Raw genomic sequence first — 16,459 nt, 5'->3', positions numbered from 1 at the left:
GACTGGGTCTCACTCTTTCTCAGGTTGGTTTGGACTCCTGACCTCAAGCAATCCTTGCTCCTTGGCCTCCCAGAGTACTAGGATTACAGGTGTGAGCCAGCATGTCCAGCCAAATGATCTTTTTGATGTGCCATTAAATTTGGTTTGCTAATATTCTGTAGATTATTTTTGCATGTTCATAAAGAATATTGGTCTGTGATTTTCTTTTTTTTTTTTTTTGAAGTGTACTTGTTTGGGTTTGGTATCAGGACAATGCTGGCCTTGTAAAACGAGTTTGGAAGTATTCCCTCCTTTTCAAATATTTTAAAGTGTTTGAGAAGTATTAGTTACTTTTAAAAATTTTTGATACATAATAACTGTACATATTTAGAATTTGGCAGTGAAGCCATCAGGTCCTGGGCTTTTATTTGATGGGAGACATTTTACCACTGATTTAGTCTTCTTACCCAGAAGGTAATGGTCTGTTCAGATTTTCTATTTTGTCATGGTTCATTCTTGGTAAGTTGTATGTGTCCAGAAATTTATCCACTTCTAGGTTGTCCAATTTGTTAGTGTATAATTGTTTACAACAATCTGTTATGATCCTTTGTATTCTTGTGGTATTGGTTGTGATGTCACCTTTTTTAAGTTTTGATTTTACTTATATAGGTCTTCTTTCTTTTTTTCTTTGTCTAGCTAAAGTTTATTTCTCTGTGTGTTTATCTTTAAAAATAAAAAACCCTTTAGTTTTGTTGATCCTTTTTAATGTTTTTCTAGTCTCAATTTCATTTATTTCTGCCCTGATTTTTATTATAGTATTTCTTCCTTCTACTGACTTTGGACTTAGTTTTTTCTTGTTTTTCTATTTCCTTGAAATTTAATGTTTGGCTGTTTTGTTGAGATCATTCTTCTCTTTGATGTAGGTGTTTATTGCTATAAACTTCCTTCTTAGAACTGCTTTTGTTGCATCCCATATGTTTTAGTATGTTATATGTCCATTTTTGTTTGTCTAAAGTGGTTTTAAAATTTCCCTTTAAATTTCTTCTTTTATAACTTGTTTGTTCAGTAGCATGTTGCTTAATTTCCATGTATTTGTGAATTTTCTGAAACTCCTCTAGTTACTAATTTATAGTTTCATATTATTGTGGTCAGAAAAGATATTTGATATAGTTTCAATATTCTTAAATTTGTTGACTTGTTTCGTGGCCTAACATATAATCTATCCTGGAGATGTTCTCTCTGTGCTTTAGAATAATGTGTATTCTGCAGCTATTGGGTGGAATTTTTAGTATATGTCTGTTAGGTCCATTTGATCTAAAGTGTAGGTTATGTCTGATGCTTCGGTATTGATTTTCTGGCTGGATGATGTGTCCATTGCTTAAAGTGAGGTATTGAAGCCCTCTACTATTATTTTATTTTATAATAGTCTAACTCTCCCTTCAAATCTATTACTGTTTGCTTTATATATTCAGGTGCTCCAATGTTGGGTGCATATATAAATAATTGTTGTATCCTCTTGGTGAGTTGACCCTTTTATCATTATATAATGACCTTCTTTGTCTCTTGTGACAGTTCTTTATTTAAATTCTATTTTATCTGATGTAAGTTTAGCTACACCTGCACTTTTTTGGTTTCCATTTGCATGGAATTTTTTTTTTTTTAAATCCCTTCACTTTCAATTTCTATGTGCCCTTAAAGTGAAGTGAGTCTCATGTAAGCAGCATATATTAATAGTTGGGTCTTGTTTTATTTAATCCATTAAGTCACTGTATGTTTTTTGATTGGATAAATTAGTTTGTTTACATTCAAGGTAATTATCGATAGGTAAGGACTTACCACAGCCATTTCATTCATTCTTTTCTGGCTATTTTATAGATCCTTTGTTTCTTTCTTCTCCCTTGCTGCCTTCCTTTGCAATTAGGTGATCTTCTTTAGTGGTATGCTTTGATTCCTTACTTTCTATCTTTTGTATATCTACTATAGGTTTTTGCTTTGTGGTTATCATGAGACTTACATAAGATATTGTATAGTTACAATAGGCTTTTCAAAGCTGAAAAGAACTTAACTTTGATCATATAGAAAGACTCAACATTTTTTTATCCCCCATTTTATGTTTTTTTGTGCTTTTATATTAATAAATTATTGTAGTTATTTTTATTTTTAATAGTATTTTTAATCTTCATAATAAAAGTATAAGTAATTTACATACCATCATTTCAGTTTTAGATTATTCTGAATTTGACTGTGTACTTATTTTTAACAGTTAGTTTTATACTTTCTTAAGTTTTTGTGTTCCTGATTAGCATACTTTTCTTTCAACTTGAAGAACTCCCTTTAGCATTTCTTGTAAAACAGTTCTGATGGTATGGTAATGAATCCACTCAGCTCTTTCTTTTTTTGGGGGGGGGTCTAGAAAAGTCTTTTTCACTCTTGTTTCATAAGGACAGCTTTACTGAATAAGGTATTCTTGATTGGCAGCTTTTTTCTTTTGGCAATTTAAATGTATCATCCAACTCTACCCTAGCCTATAAAATGTCTTCTGAAATGTCTGCTGCTGGCCTTATTGGAACTCCCTGATATGTGATATGCTTCTTTTGTCTTGCCACTTTCAGGGTACTCTCTTTGTCTTTGACTTTTGCCAGTTTGACTGTAGTATGTCTTGGTGTAGTCCTACTTGGATCAAATCTTATTAAAGACCTTGACTTTCCTGTACCTTGATATTTATATTTTTCTCCAAATTTGGAGAATTGTCTGCTATTATTTCTTTATATAAGTTTTCTGGCCCTTTGTCTTGCTTCTCTTCTCCTTCAATGCCTATAATTTGAAAATTTGTTCTTTAGATGCTTTCCTGTAAGTCCCATATGCTTTCTTCATTTGTTTTCATTCATTCTTCTTTTTTCTTCTCTGATTGTATATTTTCATATAACTTGTCTTCAAGTTCACAGATTCTTTCTTCTGCTTGATCAATTCTGCTGTTGGCACTGTCTACTGCATTTTTCATTTCATTAATTTTTTTTCAGTTCTAGAATTTGAGATATATGTATTTTTATATTATATATAAAATCTCAATGTTAAATTTCTCATTTTGGTCCCTTATTGTTTTCCTAATTAATTTTGAATTATTTCTCTGCGTTTTTCTTAAGTTTGCTGAGCTTCCTTAAACAATTATTTTTGCATTCTTTGCCAAGAAGTACATAAATTTTCATTTCTTTAGGGTTGATTACTGGTGCTTTATTTTGTTCCTTTGTAGTATCACATTTCCTTGATTTTTCTTGATTCTTGTGCTGGTATCTGTGCATTTGATGAAGTAGGTACTTATTCTAGTCTCTACAGGCTAACTTAGTTTGGGAAAGTCCTTAACCAGTCAGCCTGTCCAAAGATTCTGGGTAGTCCATCTGGCATGTAACAAGGGTGGGCTTGTTGTTGGAGTCCTTCAGCAGGCTGCCTTGGTGCCTGGGTCAGCAAGTGGCATATTTGGTGCCTGCGTCCATGGTATTGAGCCTGGAGCCTCCTTTCCCTGGGGTAGACAAATTGATTGAGTCCACAGGAGTGGCCCTCAATGTTGGGTCCATGAGGGTTGGCCTGGAGCCCTTATTTGCTTAACCAGCTTGAAAATTGTTCCACAGGGGCTGATCCAGTGCTGGGTTAGGCCTGAAACCTGAGTTTTCAAGGGCTGGCCTCGTGCTGCAAGGGCCTGGCATCTGCATCAACTAGAATGGGCCTGGAGCCTGAGTCCATAGGGGCTGGCTTGGAGCTGGGGTGGGCCTGAAGTATAAGTACACAGAGGCTTGCCTAGAGCCTGGGTCTGCAGAGATGGCCCTGCAGCTTCAGTCCCTAGGGGCTGGCATAGCACTGGGTTCTACTAGGGTTTGCCTGGACCCTGTGTCGGCTGGAACAGGTGACCTGAACTCTGGGTTCACTAGAGTCTAGGTCCACTGGAACCAGCCTGGATCCTGGGACCAGCCTGGTTCTTGGGCAAGCATAGAGACTGGGCTCTTGGGGGCCAGTCTGGAGACTAGAATCATGGGTGCTAGCCTGGGACCTGGAGTCCTAGGGACTGGCCCAGCATGGGTGCAGGCCTAGACCCGGGGTCTGCTGGACAATGGAACTGCAGGGGCTGGACCAGGGAGGTGGGGCTTCAGGGATTGACCTAGCACTGGGCTGCCTAGAGCCTTTTTCTTCAAGTGTTGGCCCACTGCCTAAGGCCAGGGTGCCAAACTGGCTCTGAGCTGGTCTGGAACCTGAAATGGGTCTAAAGCCTGGGGCCACACAGACTGATCTGGTACTTGGTAGGCCTGGAAGCTGCATTTGCAAGGGCAAACCTGGAGGCTCAGCGCATGTGTGCCAGCCTGATGACTAGAGCTGTGGGGGCTGGCCTGGCAGTTGGGCAGGCCTAAAGCCTGGGGCATTCTGGAACCTGGGGCTTCAAGATAGAGGCTGTCACCAAAGTGAGTCTGGAGGCTCCGTCTGTAGATAGCAGCCTGGAGTCTGGGGCTGTGGGGGCAAGCCCAGCACTGGGTTTTACTGGGGTGGGCCTGGTGTGGGAGTCTGAGGCAAACTACTTCCTGCTCCTTCCCCCACATGGAGGGTACCTCTTTCCACACTGTGCTGTCCAGGGGTGGGGGAAGAGTGACACGGGTAATGTAAAACTGTCCTTTCTGCCTTCTTAATGCATCCCCTTCTTATTTCTGTGCTATACTCAGATGCTATAAGGTTTTATCTAGTTTCCTTAGCTCTTTCAAAGGTGTTTTCATGTGTGGATAGTGGTTCAAATTGATGTTTCTGCAGGAGAAATTCCTGTTCCACCATCTTGTTGATGTCTGGCCCCTTGCCTTGTTTATTATTGTATGAACATTTTTAAAGCAAAATTTAGAATTATCTCATTTTATTATGAGTTATATTAGAGAGGACTAACATCTTTACTGAGTCTTAATATCCAAGAATGGGAGTATATGCAAATCTCCTCATACGTCTCATAGAGGTATTTTAACCTTTTCTTTTTTACGTAGATCTTGTACATCTCCTTTTTTGTATTTCATGCTTTCTAAATCTATTATAAACAAAGTCTTGTTTCTTTTAATTTTTAACTAATAACTTATACAAAGGGAGGCATTAGCATTACTGATTAATTTCAGGTGATTTTCTTGTGTTTTCAAGAAGCAAATGATAACTTTGACTTCCTTTCTAATTTTTATACCTCCTGTTTTCATTTTCTTCTCTAACTGGAACACACTCTATATCATAGGAAAATAAGGATAGACACTGAAGAAGAAGGGCCTGAAATATTACTTTTGCAGGGTTACAGAAAATGAAGAAATTAAAATAATGTTACTGCCACAAAATAAGGGAAACTCAAATTCCCAGTATCTCTGAGACCAAATTACAAAAAAAAAAAAAAAAAAGTCATCAGTAGATTTTGAGAACGTTATAGCAACATGAAGAGGGAAGGTAGGAAGGAGGTTATGAAGTATTGTATTAATAACATAATGTGAGATGCAAGTATTAAAACATTTTTTCACCTCTGAATAATGATTTTGGTCAGGCTTCTCTCATTACATGTGTGCATGCTCCTGAGAGGGAGCCAAACCAAATTTTCTATTTGCTTTGATATTTTCCCTACAAGTTATTGTTATTTTGCCTTCTACAGACTAACCAATTTGAAGAAGTTTAGGCAATATGAGCCATTTTTATAAGCATAATTATAAATGTACATATTTAAGTTTTATAGTATTCAGTCCATATCTTCATATTACAGCCTATAAATCTATATAGATAAAATCTGCAGAGTTCATAAACATTGATACAGTATGCTATATGAGCAAAATTATATAAATGATAATAGACCATACTGCTTGATAGAAGAAGTTTTCAATGGCATAACAGGACTGAAACAGAGATAAGAGAGAAAAATAACAACAAAGCTCTTACAGGAGCTTATTAAATGCACAGAGTTAAGCTCATTAAATGGATTATCTCATTTTTCCTCCCCAAAATTATGCTTACATTTAAGTGAGGAAGCTAGAACTTTGAGAAGTTAAATTGTCTAAGTTCACATAGTTTATAACTGGTTCTTGTTTTCAAAGCCAGCTCTGTATGACTTTAAAGCCCCAGCTCAGGCTCCAATTGAGGCCTAAAGAGTACATTTCCATTTTTGGATATTTCAGAATCCACAAACAAGAATTGTTTTAAAATAAAATTGATTTTAAAAATACTACAGTTAATGGCAAGCTGCTCAAATATTACCTAAAATAGAATACTCAGTAAAGATGAAAGAACAAAAAACATGATTACAATGAAAGAGTAAAAAAAAAAATCTCAGGAATTTTCTACAGAGCCATATAAAGACATCCTATCTAAAAAGGAAAACCAACATCCAGTGAATAGGTACATTAGAAACTAGCATATGTCATTATTTGAGTAAAACTTCCAATAATTATATAGAGGGTTATACTTTTTATTGATATAATTTATCACTAACTATATAGCCAAAGTTTCAGTATAGGAAAAACCCCTGCTCATCCGTATCTTGGATAGAACTAAATTGATGACACTAATTGGAAGAAAATTGCTTAGACCAGCAAATTTATCTGATTGTCAATGTGGCTGAGCTAAAAGTGAGGGCTATTACCTTCTAAGACATCTGCACAATTCCGGGGTAGTTGTTTCCAGAAAGTTAAGGGACTCACAGTCATTCGGGACCCCAGAGAGAAATGCGAGGATTTGGCTGGTAAGATGGACTGTCACTGAGGTCTCCGTTGGGGCTGTGGCAGAGGTTCTCTTAAAAGGCAGAGCAGTTTAAAGGAGTTACTGAGGAGCTTCACTGTCACCGTGACAAACAGTTCTAAACTGCTATATTGATTTTAAATTTGACAAAAGGACAGAATCCCTGACAAAACAGAATCATGTATTGTGGAATAAGTCAGTTAGGCTCTGGATTAGCCTGAGTCTCGATGTCATCACAAGCGCTTTCACAGGTTTAGGTCACCAGAATAAGTGCCCAAAGTGGGGGAAAGAGCTGGAAGACCTTCCTCCTCAAGGCTGAGTTATTGTCTTTTACTTCCATCTTTAACCATTTCATAACATTCACCCACAGTTCCTATTTTGATTTTCTGTAAAATTCCCAGGCAATTATTCATGTAACCTAACATAAGTGTATGTTAAAATCTTTTCTGTTGTCTCTCAAGGTCATGTGTTTGCCCACAGAGCTTATGGAATCAACAGCTCAGTCACGGCAACGATGGCTTAAATCCTTCTTGACGGGTGGTACCTCTGTGTTCCCAGGGGCATCTTGCTGCAGAGGGCTCCTCCCTCACACTGACTACACTTGGCTCAATAACATTAGACTGAAATGATTAACCTTAGGAGTTTTCAGAGGGTTTTATCTTTTAAAACTCAGACCCAATTGAAACTGCACAGAAAAAAGTAAAATAATCTTTGTGTAAATCATGCACTGCTAAATATAGCCCAATGACTAAATTACTCATGGGATACTTTTTTTAAAGATATTTTTTGTGGTAAAATATGTATCACAAAATATTTATCATTTTAATCATTTTTAAGCATACTGTTTGGTGGCATTAAGTACATTCACATTTTTGTACAGTCATCACCACCATCCATCTCCAGGTCTCTTTTCATCCTGCAACTGCAGCTCATAGGCTGTCTTTTATAATAAATAACTCACAAAGTTGGCGACACATCATGCTGCCCTTCAGTTTGCAAAGAAGTAGGCCCAGGAGTGTTGGAAAGACTAGTTTGTAGAGGTGTCACTTATAGCGCTCCCAGATAGTACAGATCAACCTCAAAGGAATTTCTAACGCATGGACTTCCCTCTGCTCAACTCTAAATCCAACTTTAGAAGCGTTTCCTATTCAATTGCCTCCACATTCCAGCAGGATTTTGTTGTTGTTGTTATTCTTTCTACATTTTGCTTTGCAGATGGATTTTTTATATATACACATATACACACATATTATATATAGATACACATATATATTACATTTTTTTGTAAGTGAATCATATATATGTGTGTATATACACGTATATATTTGTGTATGTATATGTATATATGTATGTATGTATATATGTGCGTATATGTATTTATGTGTGTGTATACATACAGCTAAAACTGAGAATGCTTCATAAGGACAAATGCATCATAAGTCTCTCATTCCTTTGCTATTATAGAAATGGATTTAGGAAAGAAGGTGAAAAATGAGCCCTTTCACCTTTAGGAGACTCTGTTTTTTCATCTTCTTGGAAATTGTAACCCTTGGAAAATATTGTGCAAAGATTAAGTGTGGAAGCGTTGGAAAGCACAGAGCATGAGTGTGGTGTACAGAGAGCTCTTCACAAATGGTACATGGTATTAGCCACAATGCTTCTTTTTTCTCCTTGCTTCCTAGTCAGGAAAAGCACATTTGCTTCAAGGGAAGAGAATGTCCTCCTACCTTCTGGAGTGTTGTGTGTGTGCACTGGATCTGCTAGCGTGTAGTTTGCCTTACAAGGACAATTTGCTTGACTTGACATTGGATGAAGGGAAGCTGCATGTGCAGATGTGGAGACACAGAAGGAAACAAGCAGTGATTTGAACAACCCAATACCCATGACACAGCCGGAGGCAGAATGAAGACCGGTGAACACCAGTATCCGCTAGTCACTCTGAGTCCAGCAGGGACAGCTGTCTGGGCCGATACTGCGCCTGCCGTGAGAGAGCAGGACTGGATATGTCCTTCAGACCTGCTCTTCCTCTGGCCCACTGTGTCTTCACTGGCACATAGCTTGGTGGCTACACAGCCACACCATCAGCCTCTCTTCTCCCTGAGAGCAACTGATTGTGTACGCGGCATGCGACACACACTCATTCGAATTACTGCAGAAGGACCACCAGTAGTGAGCAGGAGCATTTCTGTCTCTACCCAGTGCTAAGCTGCGAGCCTGCCAACCATTCCACTCTCTACAGCAGGTGCAGAGTCCGCCCAGACGGCTGCTGCCTCTGGGCTCAGTGGACGTCAGCTGATCCCACCTTCCTTCTGCAGGTTCCGTGAGCTCCCCTCACATTTGCTCCAATCAGGCCCAGAAACCAAAGAAGAAAATTAGAGGAAAACGCACTCAGGCCACGAAGATCTACTAACATACTTTGTCTACCTTGCCCAAAGTAACACATTATAGTTAGTAGATTTTTTTTTAGCTTTCCCAGTTTGGATGGTTATACATTTTGGATTTCAGGCTCTAAAGTTGGAAAGATATTTACTGAAGAGGTTAATATTTGAAATATATAGCAGAGGAAAAGAAAACTTTCTTCTTATGCTAGAACCACTTTTAAAAACCTTAATGTAACTTAAAGAAATATTTCCATATAATAATAACTTTTACCATAAGATGACATATTATTTATGGATTTTATGTGTATCCACAAGAAGAATGATGATAAAAATAACTGGCATTCAGAACTATTTAAGCCGGATTTCAATACAGATTAAAGGCAATTCTTGTGCAATAAATACTTATAAAAAGATAAAGACTGGTAATGTAAGTATTGAATTATAGCAAAATGTATGCTCTTTGCCAGAAAGTTTTAAAATGATAAACAAACCAATTCCCACAGTATTATTCAGAGAACAATTTTGTTCTTTACATAAAATCATTCTAGTGGGGAGAGACACACAGAAAACAAACAAAATTCCATACATTGTAACAGGAAATAATGAGTCCCAGGAGGAAATACGAAACACAAAAAGAGACGGGGCTGAGGGTGGTTGGGGTAGGCAGGGGACGTGGGAGAGGTGTGTGTGTGTGTGTGTGTGTGTGCGCGTGCTCAAGTGTGCACGTACTTGCTTTGGGGTGTTGTCTGGAACAATTACACGAGGAAGAGATAATTTATCTGAGAAGAGAGTTGAGGAGGTTATGTATGCTATCGAAATTATCTAGGGGAAAATCTCAGAGAGACTGAACAGCTAGTACAAAAGACAGACTTCACTTGACATTTTAAAAGAGCAGTGGAAGGGCAACTTAGCACAAAATACCGTGAAGCCAGAGATAAGCAGAGAATACAGTCAATGTTGTTTCTTTGTCTCTAAATAAGATAAGTTCTTTATTGAAAACAACTACATCCTATGGCACATAGAATATGTGGTTATTTACAGCAAGAATTAAAGAAAATAAAATCCCACAGATTGTATAACTGGAAGCCAATTACAAAGGCGGACATGGGGACCAAGTATGAAGCCATGGAAATGGTCAGGTGAAAGTGAAGGTCAACTGGGCTGTAGGGGTAATGACGGAAGTGATGAAAAGTTGTCAGATTCTACAAACACTCTGAAGCTATATCTGCCATGATGTGCCCGAAGATTACAAGTTGACAGGATCCGCTGTGGGATCGAGTGTGGGGGTGAGGAGCGGAAGTCATTGATGACTCTGTGCACGTTGGCTTAAGCGGCTGGTAAATGCTGTGGCACTTACTGAGACATAGGTGCCCAGGGGAGATGGCTTTGGTGATGGGGAAGGTGTGTAAACAAAGAATTTGGTGTGACGTGCTAATTTTCTAGTCTAATTGACATGGAAAAGGAAGCGAAGAGTCCGATGTTCAGAGGAGAGCTCACAGCTGCGTCAGAGCTGAGTAGTTATCTGAATATCTCTAATTCCAGCCTGGAGAGAATTTCATAATGAATTAAAGAGTTATATATTTTCTTACAGGTTTGGGTCTTTATTCTCTCAGAAATGAGTGAAAAGTACACATGAGGGAAGATGGTTTCTCAGGGATTGCTAATCTGGAACTTTGTTCAGCACAATGTTATCATAGAACCACTGTGCCTGATCCCAGGACATTTTTCAAGCACTGGTAGGCTGGATTTCCAAACATCTGTTCTCTCCTTCCTGACCCTAAACATTTGTTCTTGTTAGACCTTGTGGTTTCTTAGGCTATTCCTACTACTGCTACTGGGGGCGGGGGGTTGGGGGAGAAGTGTGTGGTTTCCCCAGAAAATTATCTTTTATCTCACCTCTTCTCTTATTTTGTTTATTCTTTTGACCTTGTTTGAATAATGGGACCTTTTAAAATGATGTAGCAGATGAGGATATTTACTATTCCCATCAAGTAAGTATGTGTCCTGAAATGCATTTTTTAAAATGAAAATACAATACATAGTGAAGCTTGTTCTGTTATGAGGAAAAGATTCATATATTCCTGTTTATGTAACATGGTTTCTCTCATTTGAACACAGCTTTTATTACTCTGAAGATTTCATAAGTCTGGCAATTATTTTTAGTTCTCTTGGGTGTTTCCCAACACAAACCAGTCCAGCCCTTGAAGCAGTCAATGTGAAGCATATAGTTAGTAAGAATGTGGATTAAGATATTAATCTATTCAGATAATCAAATGTTAGAGATTGATATGACAGGTACGCAATCCCTTATTTAAAGCGTGGTACCAGATTTGTTTCGAATTCAGATTTTTTTTAGATTTTAGAAGGGTCATACGGTGCATACAAATATTAGTGCCGAGGCGGTAATCACATGCATTACTCTTTCTGCAGTAAAACATATGGATATTCACATTAAGCAGGGCAAATAACGAATGTAAATAGCTCCAAAGTCAGTATATTCAGATTTTTCTGCAAAATGAATTTAGGTCTGCTTGGGTTTTTCCATTTTAATAACTTTGCTTTTGGAATTAGGAATTGCAGATAAGCAAGTGTGGATCTTTAATAATAGAAAACATTAACATGGATAATGGATAAACCCAGACAAAAAAATACAAAAGTCATTAAAAAGAGAATAAGGAGAACATCCAGGAAACATATAAGACAGAAGAATGAATTTTTAATGTGTCCTTCTTAACATAAAAGTAAAAGAAACAGGCTCTGAGGAGAGGGCTGAAAATGCATTCTGTTCTCCTAGTGAAGGAAGGTTAATACCATGAACCTGAGGCAGGGATGCAGCTATAGTCGGAATTTGTGCTAAGATGATAATAAGCTTGTAAAAATATCTAATTTTCCTTAATTAAGAGTGTTAATATTTTAGGCATCAAAGGTACATCTCTTTAAGTTAACTCATTGTAACTTCATCTATTCATACCTAAAATTAATGTCTACATAAAAAGCAGAAGCTCCAATAAGACACGTAATTATTATCAAAACAGCAATGAATGATAAGGCTGGAGAACAGCCAATATCGGCCCCTCCTTTTAACAAAATGATAAATTATAAATGTAAGACAATCAATTAGTGAATGTTATTTCTGGGGAAAAAAAGCTTTGGTAGGAAAAATACTAGACAAAAGGGACATATCTAGTCAAAAACATGCTCATTGTAACTCAGCTCATGTTTTCCAACAGTGTATTACTAGACTCTACCATACTTATTTCCTTATTTACTGAAAGAAAGAAACAAAGACAGAATGGAAAGAAGGCCCCTAATATACTTATGTAGCAGTTCAACAAACTCAAATATCTGCATATATATTGTATAATCCCAACTAGAGATCCTCCCTCTGTGCAATTTCACGATTTTCATCCAAGTCTTCATGTTCATTCCATTGCAGTCTGAACACTGATCTCACATCTCACTGGTTTCTGTATATCTCATTCACTATCCATGCTTTCGTTCACATTACTTCTGCTTTCTGGAATGTCCCCCTCAATTATTTTCCAACAATGGACATCATGATGCTTCCTCCAAGGCCTGTCCAAGCTCCACTTCATTCTCAAGTCTCCTTTGGTCTCATCATTGAATACTCATGACAGTCATCTTTGCTTTGTTTTGTGGGTTCTATCTCTTTAGTAGCATTACCATTTTGTTCACCATGCAAAATTCTGTACAGTTAGTCATAGAGTAGGAAACAAATCCATTAAATGGTGACTATACGCCAGTCACAGTGACGGAGTATGAAGGATATGCAAAGATAAAGCCCTACCCTCAAAACCTTTCTTTTATGCTTAACCTGGTGGAAAGGACAGTCCTGAACCCTCACAGCATCAAGTAACAAAGTAATATTTCCTGGATGTCCTAGTTCTATAAGTCACAGTTAAGCTTTAGAGATTGTATTAGTTTTCCAGAGCTGCCATAACAAAGTGCCACAAACTAGGTAGCTAAAGCTCTGGAGGCCAGAAGTCGAAAATCAAAGTGTCCCCAGGGCCATGCCGCTGTTGAAGGCACTGGGGAAGGGGCTGTTCCGTGCCGTCTTCTGGCTTCTGGTGTCTCCGCTATTCCTTGGCTTGTAGATGTATTATCCAACCGCTCCCCCTTCACAGGGCATTTTCCCTGTGTGTTTTCCCATCATTTTTCCTCTTCATGCGTCTGTCTCTGGGTCCAAATGTCCCTTTTTATGAGGACATCAGGCATATTAGATTAGGGCCAACCCTACTGACCTCATTGTAACTTTAGTACTTCTGAAAATAACTTATTTCCAAATAAGGTCACATTCTAAGGTACTGGGGGTTAGGACTCCAACATCTCTTTTTTAGGAAACTACAATTCAACCCGTAACAGTGATGAAGCATGAAAGACACAGCGACATTTAGAGGAAGCTCACACTGACAGAGAGTGAACCACTCAATCCAGCGAAGCTCAGTGAGCTCCTACAGGTGATCAGACTGTGGGAGTCGACACTTGTTATTTTTACTGTTTGGAATTAATCAGAGTCTTATTCTTTACACTAATTTCCCCTAGGCACATAACCTTTTAAAGTAAGCCAGAAAAGGCAGATGGCACTGCCTTGGCTGTGGCTTTCCTCTGAACTGCTTAACTGTGTGACACAAACCCTCAGGGTCCCTCCATCGTGTATGCACTCTTGGGGCGGAGGAAACAGGGTCACCTTACAAACACTGCGCAGGATTTGTTAGATTCCGCTTTTACAGAATGTCTTTGATAGAGAAACTCTCCACAACAAAACATTATTAATCAATGTAGAGCACAATTTGAAGCAGATACGTGTTACTTCCAAACATTGTGTAATAGCTATATTTTTAATAAGTACATTTACAGTATTCACAAGTGTTAAACAAAACGTGATTCCCCCCACAGAGGCATTGATATGTCACCAGAAATAGAAATGATGTCACTGCTGTAAGGCTATTTAAAGATCCCAGAGACTCGCACAGAGATCCATAGCCTCTCAATTACTAAATGTGGCTTTGTAAAAAAGGCCACATCATTCTTCAAGCTCGAAGCCTGTGCTCCTGCACTTGTCATACATAGAGAAATTGCTCATTTATTAAAATTTAAAATTTCAGTGTCTTTCAGAAATATCAGATTAAATTAGATACAATACGAAAATGAATTTAATCTGCTAACGTAAAATAATGCAGAGGCAATGCTAAATTATTTTACGAAGCAAATCCAGAGAAAAGAAATTATATGTGACTTGTATTATTCTTAAACTTCCACCCTACTTAGGAGTATAATAACAGGATTGTCTTTCAATGCTTTCAGTAAAATAGGTATCTTACTTTAACTCAGAAAATGCTTTCAAAGTAATTCTTAAGATTCTGTTTCTTAATAGGTTTGCCGTAACACGTAGCAATTATTATTATTAGAAGACATACCCAGATGCTTTCTTCTTGTCGATACTGCTTCCAGTTCCTCCCGCTGTCACTGAACATCAGGAGGTAGCTGGTCACCCAGTCAGAGCTCCCGTATCCCCCTTGAGTGGCCACAGCAGTGACCTCCATTCTCTCTCCAAGATCAATTTGCAGCCATTGGTATTTATTTGACACAAGTGGGGTCCAGCCACCAGCTCCTTTTTTGAAACAGAAAAAGTAGAAAAATGGTAAGGAGGAGGAAGTTATTTAACATAGCTGTCACTGGAGTAGAAAACTATAAGATCATAAATATTTATTAATTTAAGAAAATCATAGATTTACAATAGAATAAAAAAAGAAACAGATGAATTATGTGTAAATGGACAGATCCTAAATTGTCTTCACATTTAGCTAGATAGATGATCACCTGACATTCTGAAGTGCGGGTGTCCCACTGAGTGCAGAAAGTGTATGGTGTGACATAGGTGCCCAATGCAGCACTCCTGTCACCTTTCAGAACTAGTGTATTTAATAGCCTGCATGCAAGATTTGCTCTTTGCCAAACACAAGAGACTAAATAGACTGAATTCCTACAGTAAGAAGTATGGTATTAAGTCCTGATAAACCAAAGTGGTTAAGATATGGTTCTTGAATTCAAAGTGCTTACAATCTCATAGGAGAAACAGATATTCAAAAGAATAATTCAAAGTACAGAGAACTTTGTGAAGTGATCTCATTTATATGTGAAATCTGAAAGAATGGAAGTCATACAAGGACAGAGTAGAATGGTGGTTACCGGGAACTGGCAAGCGGGAGGAGATATTGGTTAAAAAAAAAAGTGCAGAGTAGCAAGTGGCAACGGTGGGTTACAGCAGGGCAGGGCCGGCACACTCTGATCTCTCTGGAAGCACTACGGGGAGACTGAGGGAGAGCCTCACACAGTGCTTGGTCTGTCTTGGATAATGAGGGGTCAAGTGTTCCAGAAGATGAATATAGAGTAGGAAATTTACTCTTTTCGTTTTGACCAATGCCACATCTAAACCAAGCACATAGAAATGCCTGGTGATGTTTTATTGATGTTTGTTATTTTTTCAGTCTAATAAATAAAATTGGGGGACATTCCTGAACCGCTATTTCTTTAATAACAATGCCTAGAGAAAGAGAGTACTCTATAAACAATTCCCGAGCTGAAGAGATTGGCATATTTTTATCTTTTCCCTGGTTCTGCCACTTACTTTAAGGCTCTGATAGAAAGTCTGAAGGTCTAGACAGTTTATTATTATTTATTGGCTTATATTACATATCTTCTTATTAAGGATTATTTTGGGATAATTATGCTCTTACTTCCAAACTCTTTACTACAATGCCTAATGTAAAGCAAATGTTTGAAAAGCTTGATATTATTCTAATACTGCTAGGAGGAGAAATGAGTAAGGGGGACATTACACTTTGCTATGACAAGTTATTACGGGAAGTGCAGAGAACGGTATTTATTAGGCACTTCTTTGAATTGATGATCCAGTAGGCAAGAGGAAAAATTATTGGTGACCAACACTGCACATCTGATTGCCACTAAAATTTTCCACACCTTTCTTAGGCCAGATGGCCAGGAGGTGGGCACACCTGTTGTTCAAAGTCAGGGGTCCTGCTGTGCAGTGGGGGCATCCTCCCCCCGTGCTACATGGGTCCCTTTAGGAGGGAATATTTATTGCCGGGTGATTTGCAGAAATAACTGCACGAGTCCCTGCCAGAGACAGCACGTGGATTTCTTCAGCCCTTGGTGGAAACTGTTCCCATAGCTGCTTCCCTGCCCATTCTTCCCTCCGGCATTTAGGATGTGATAGATCCCACCTACCATTTCCATTCTTACTCAACAACTAATATTTATTGAGCATTTGAGAACTTTGGCTCAGGCACAGAGTCTACTGTAGATGGATTTTTTCATTTAATTCCTAAAGTGCC

At 38.2% G+C, this 16,459-nt stretch overlaps 1 protein-coding gene across 1 annotated transcript in view; it reads right to left on the bottom strand.

The window, feature by feature from the left end:
• Positions 1-16,459, bottom strand: part of LOC138387136 (contactin-associated protein-like 3) — a 211,636-nt gene that overhangs the window by 148,118 nt on the left and 47,059 nt on the right. Inside the window, 1 exon segment of the mRNA XM_069474040.1 lies at positions 14,522-14,715. Coding sequence (XP_069330141.1) covers positions 14,522-14,715 — 194 coding nt within the window.

Source organism: Eulemur rufifrons, chromosome 7, assembly GCF_041146395.1.
Source record: "Eulemur rufifrons isolate Redbay chromosome 7, OSU_ERuf_1, whole genome shotgun sequence".
Classification (NCBI taxonomy): Eukaryota; Metazoa; Chordata; class Mammalia; order Primates; family Lemuridae; genus Eulemur; species Eulemur rufifrons.
Note: the sequence above shows the minus strand (reverse complement) of the source record. Positions and strands in the feature narration are given on the sequence as shown.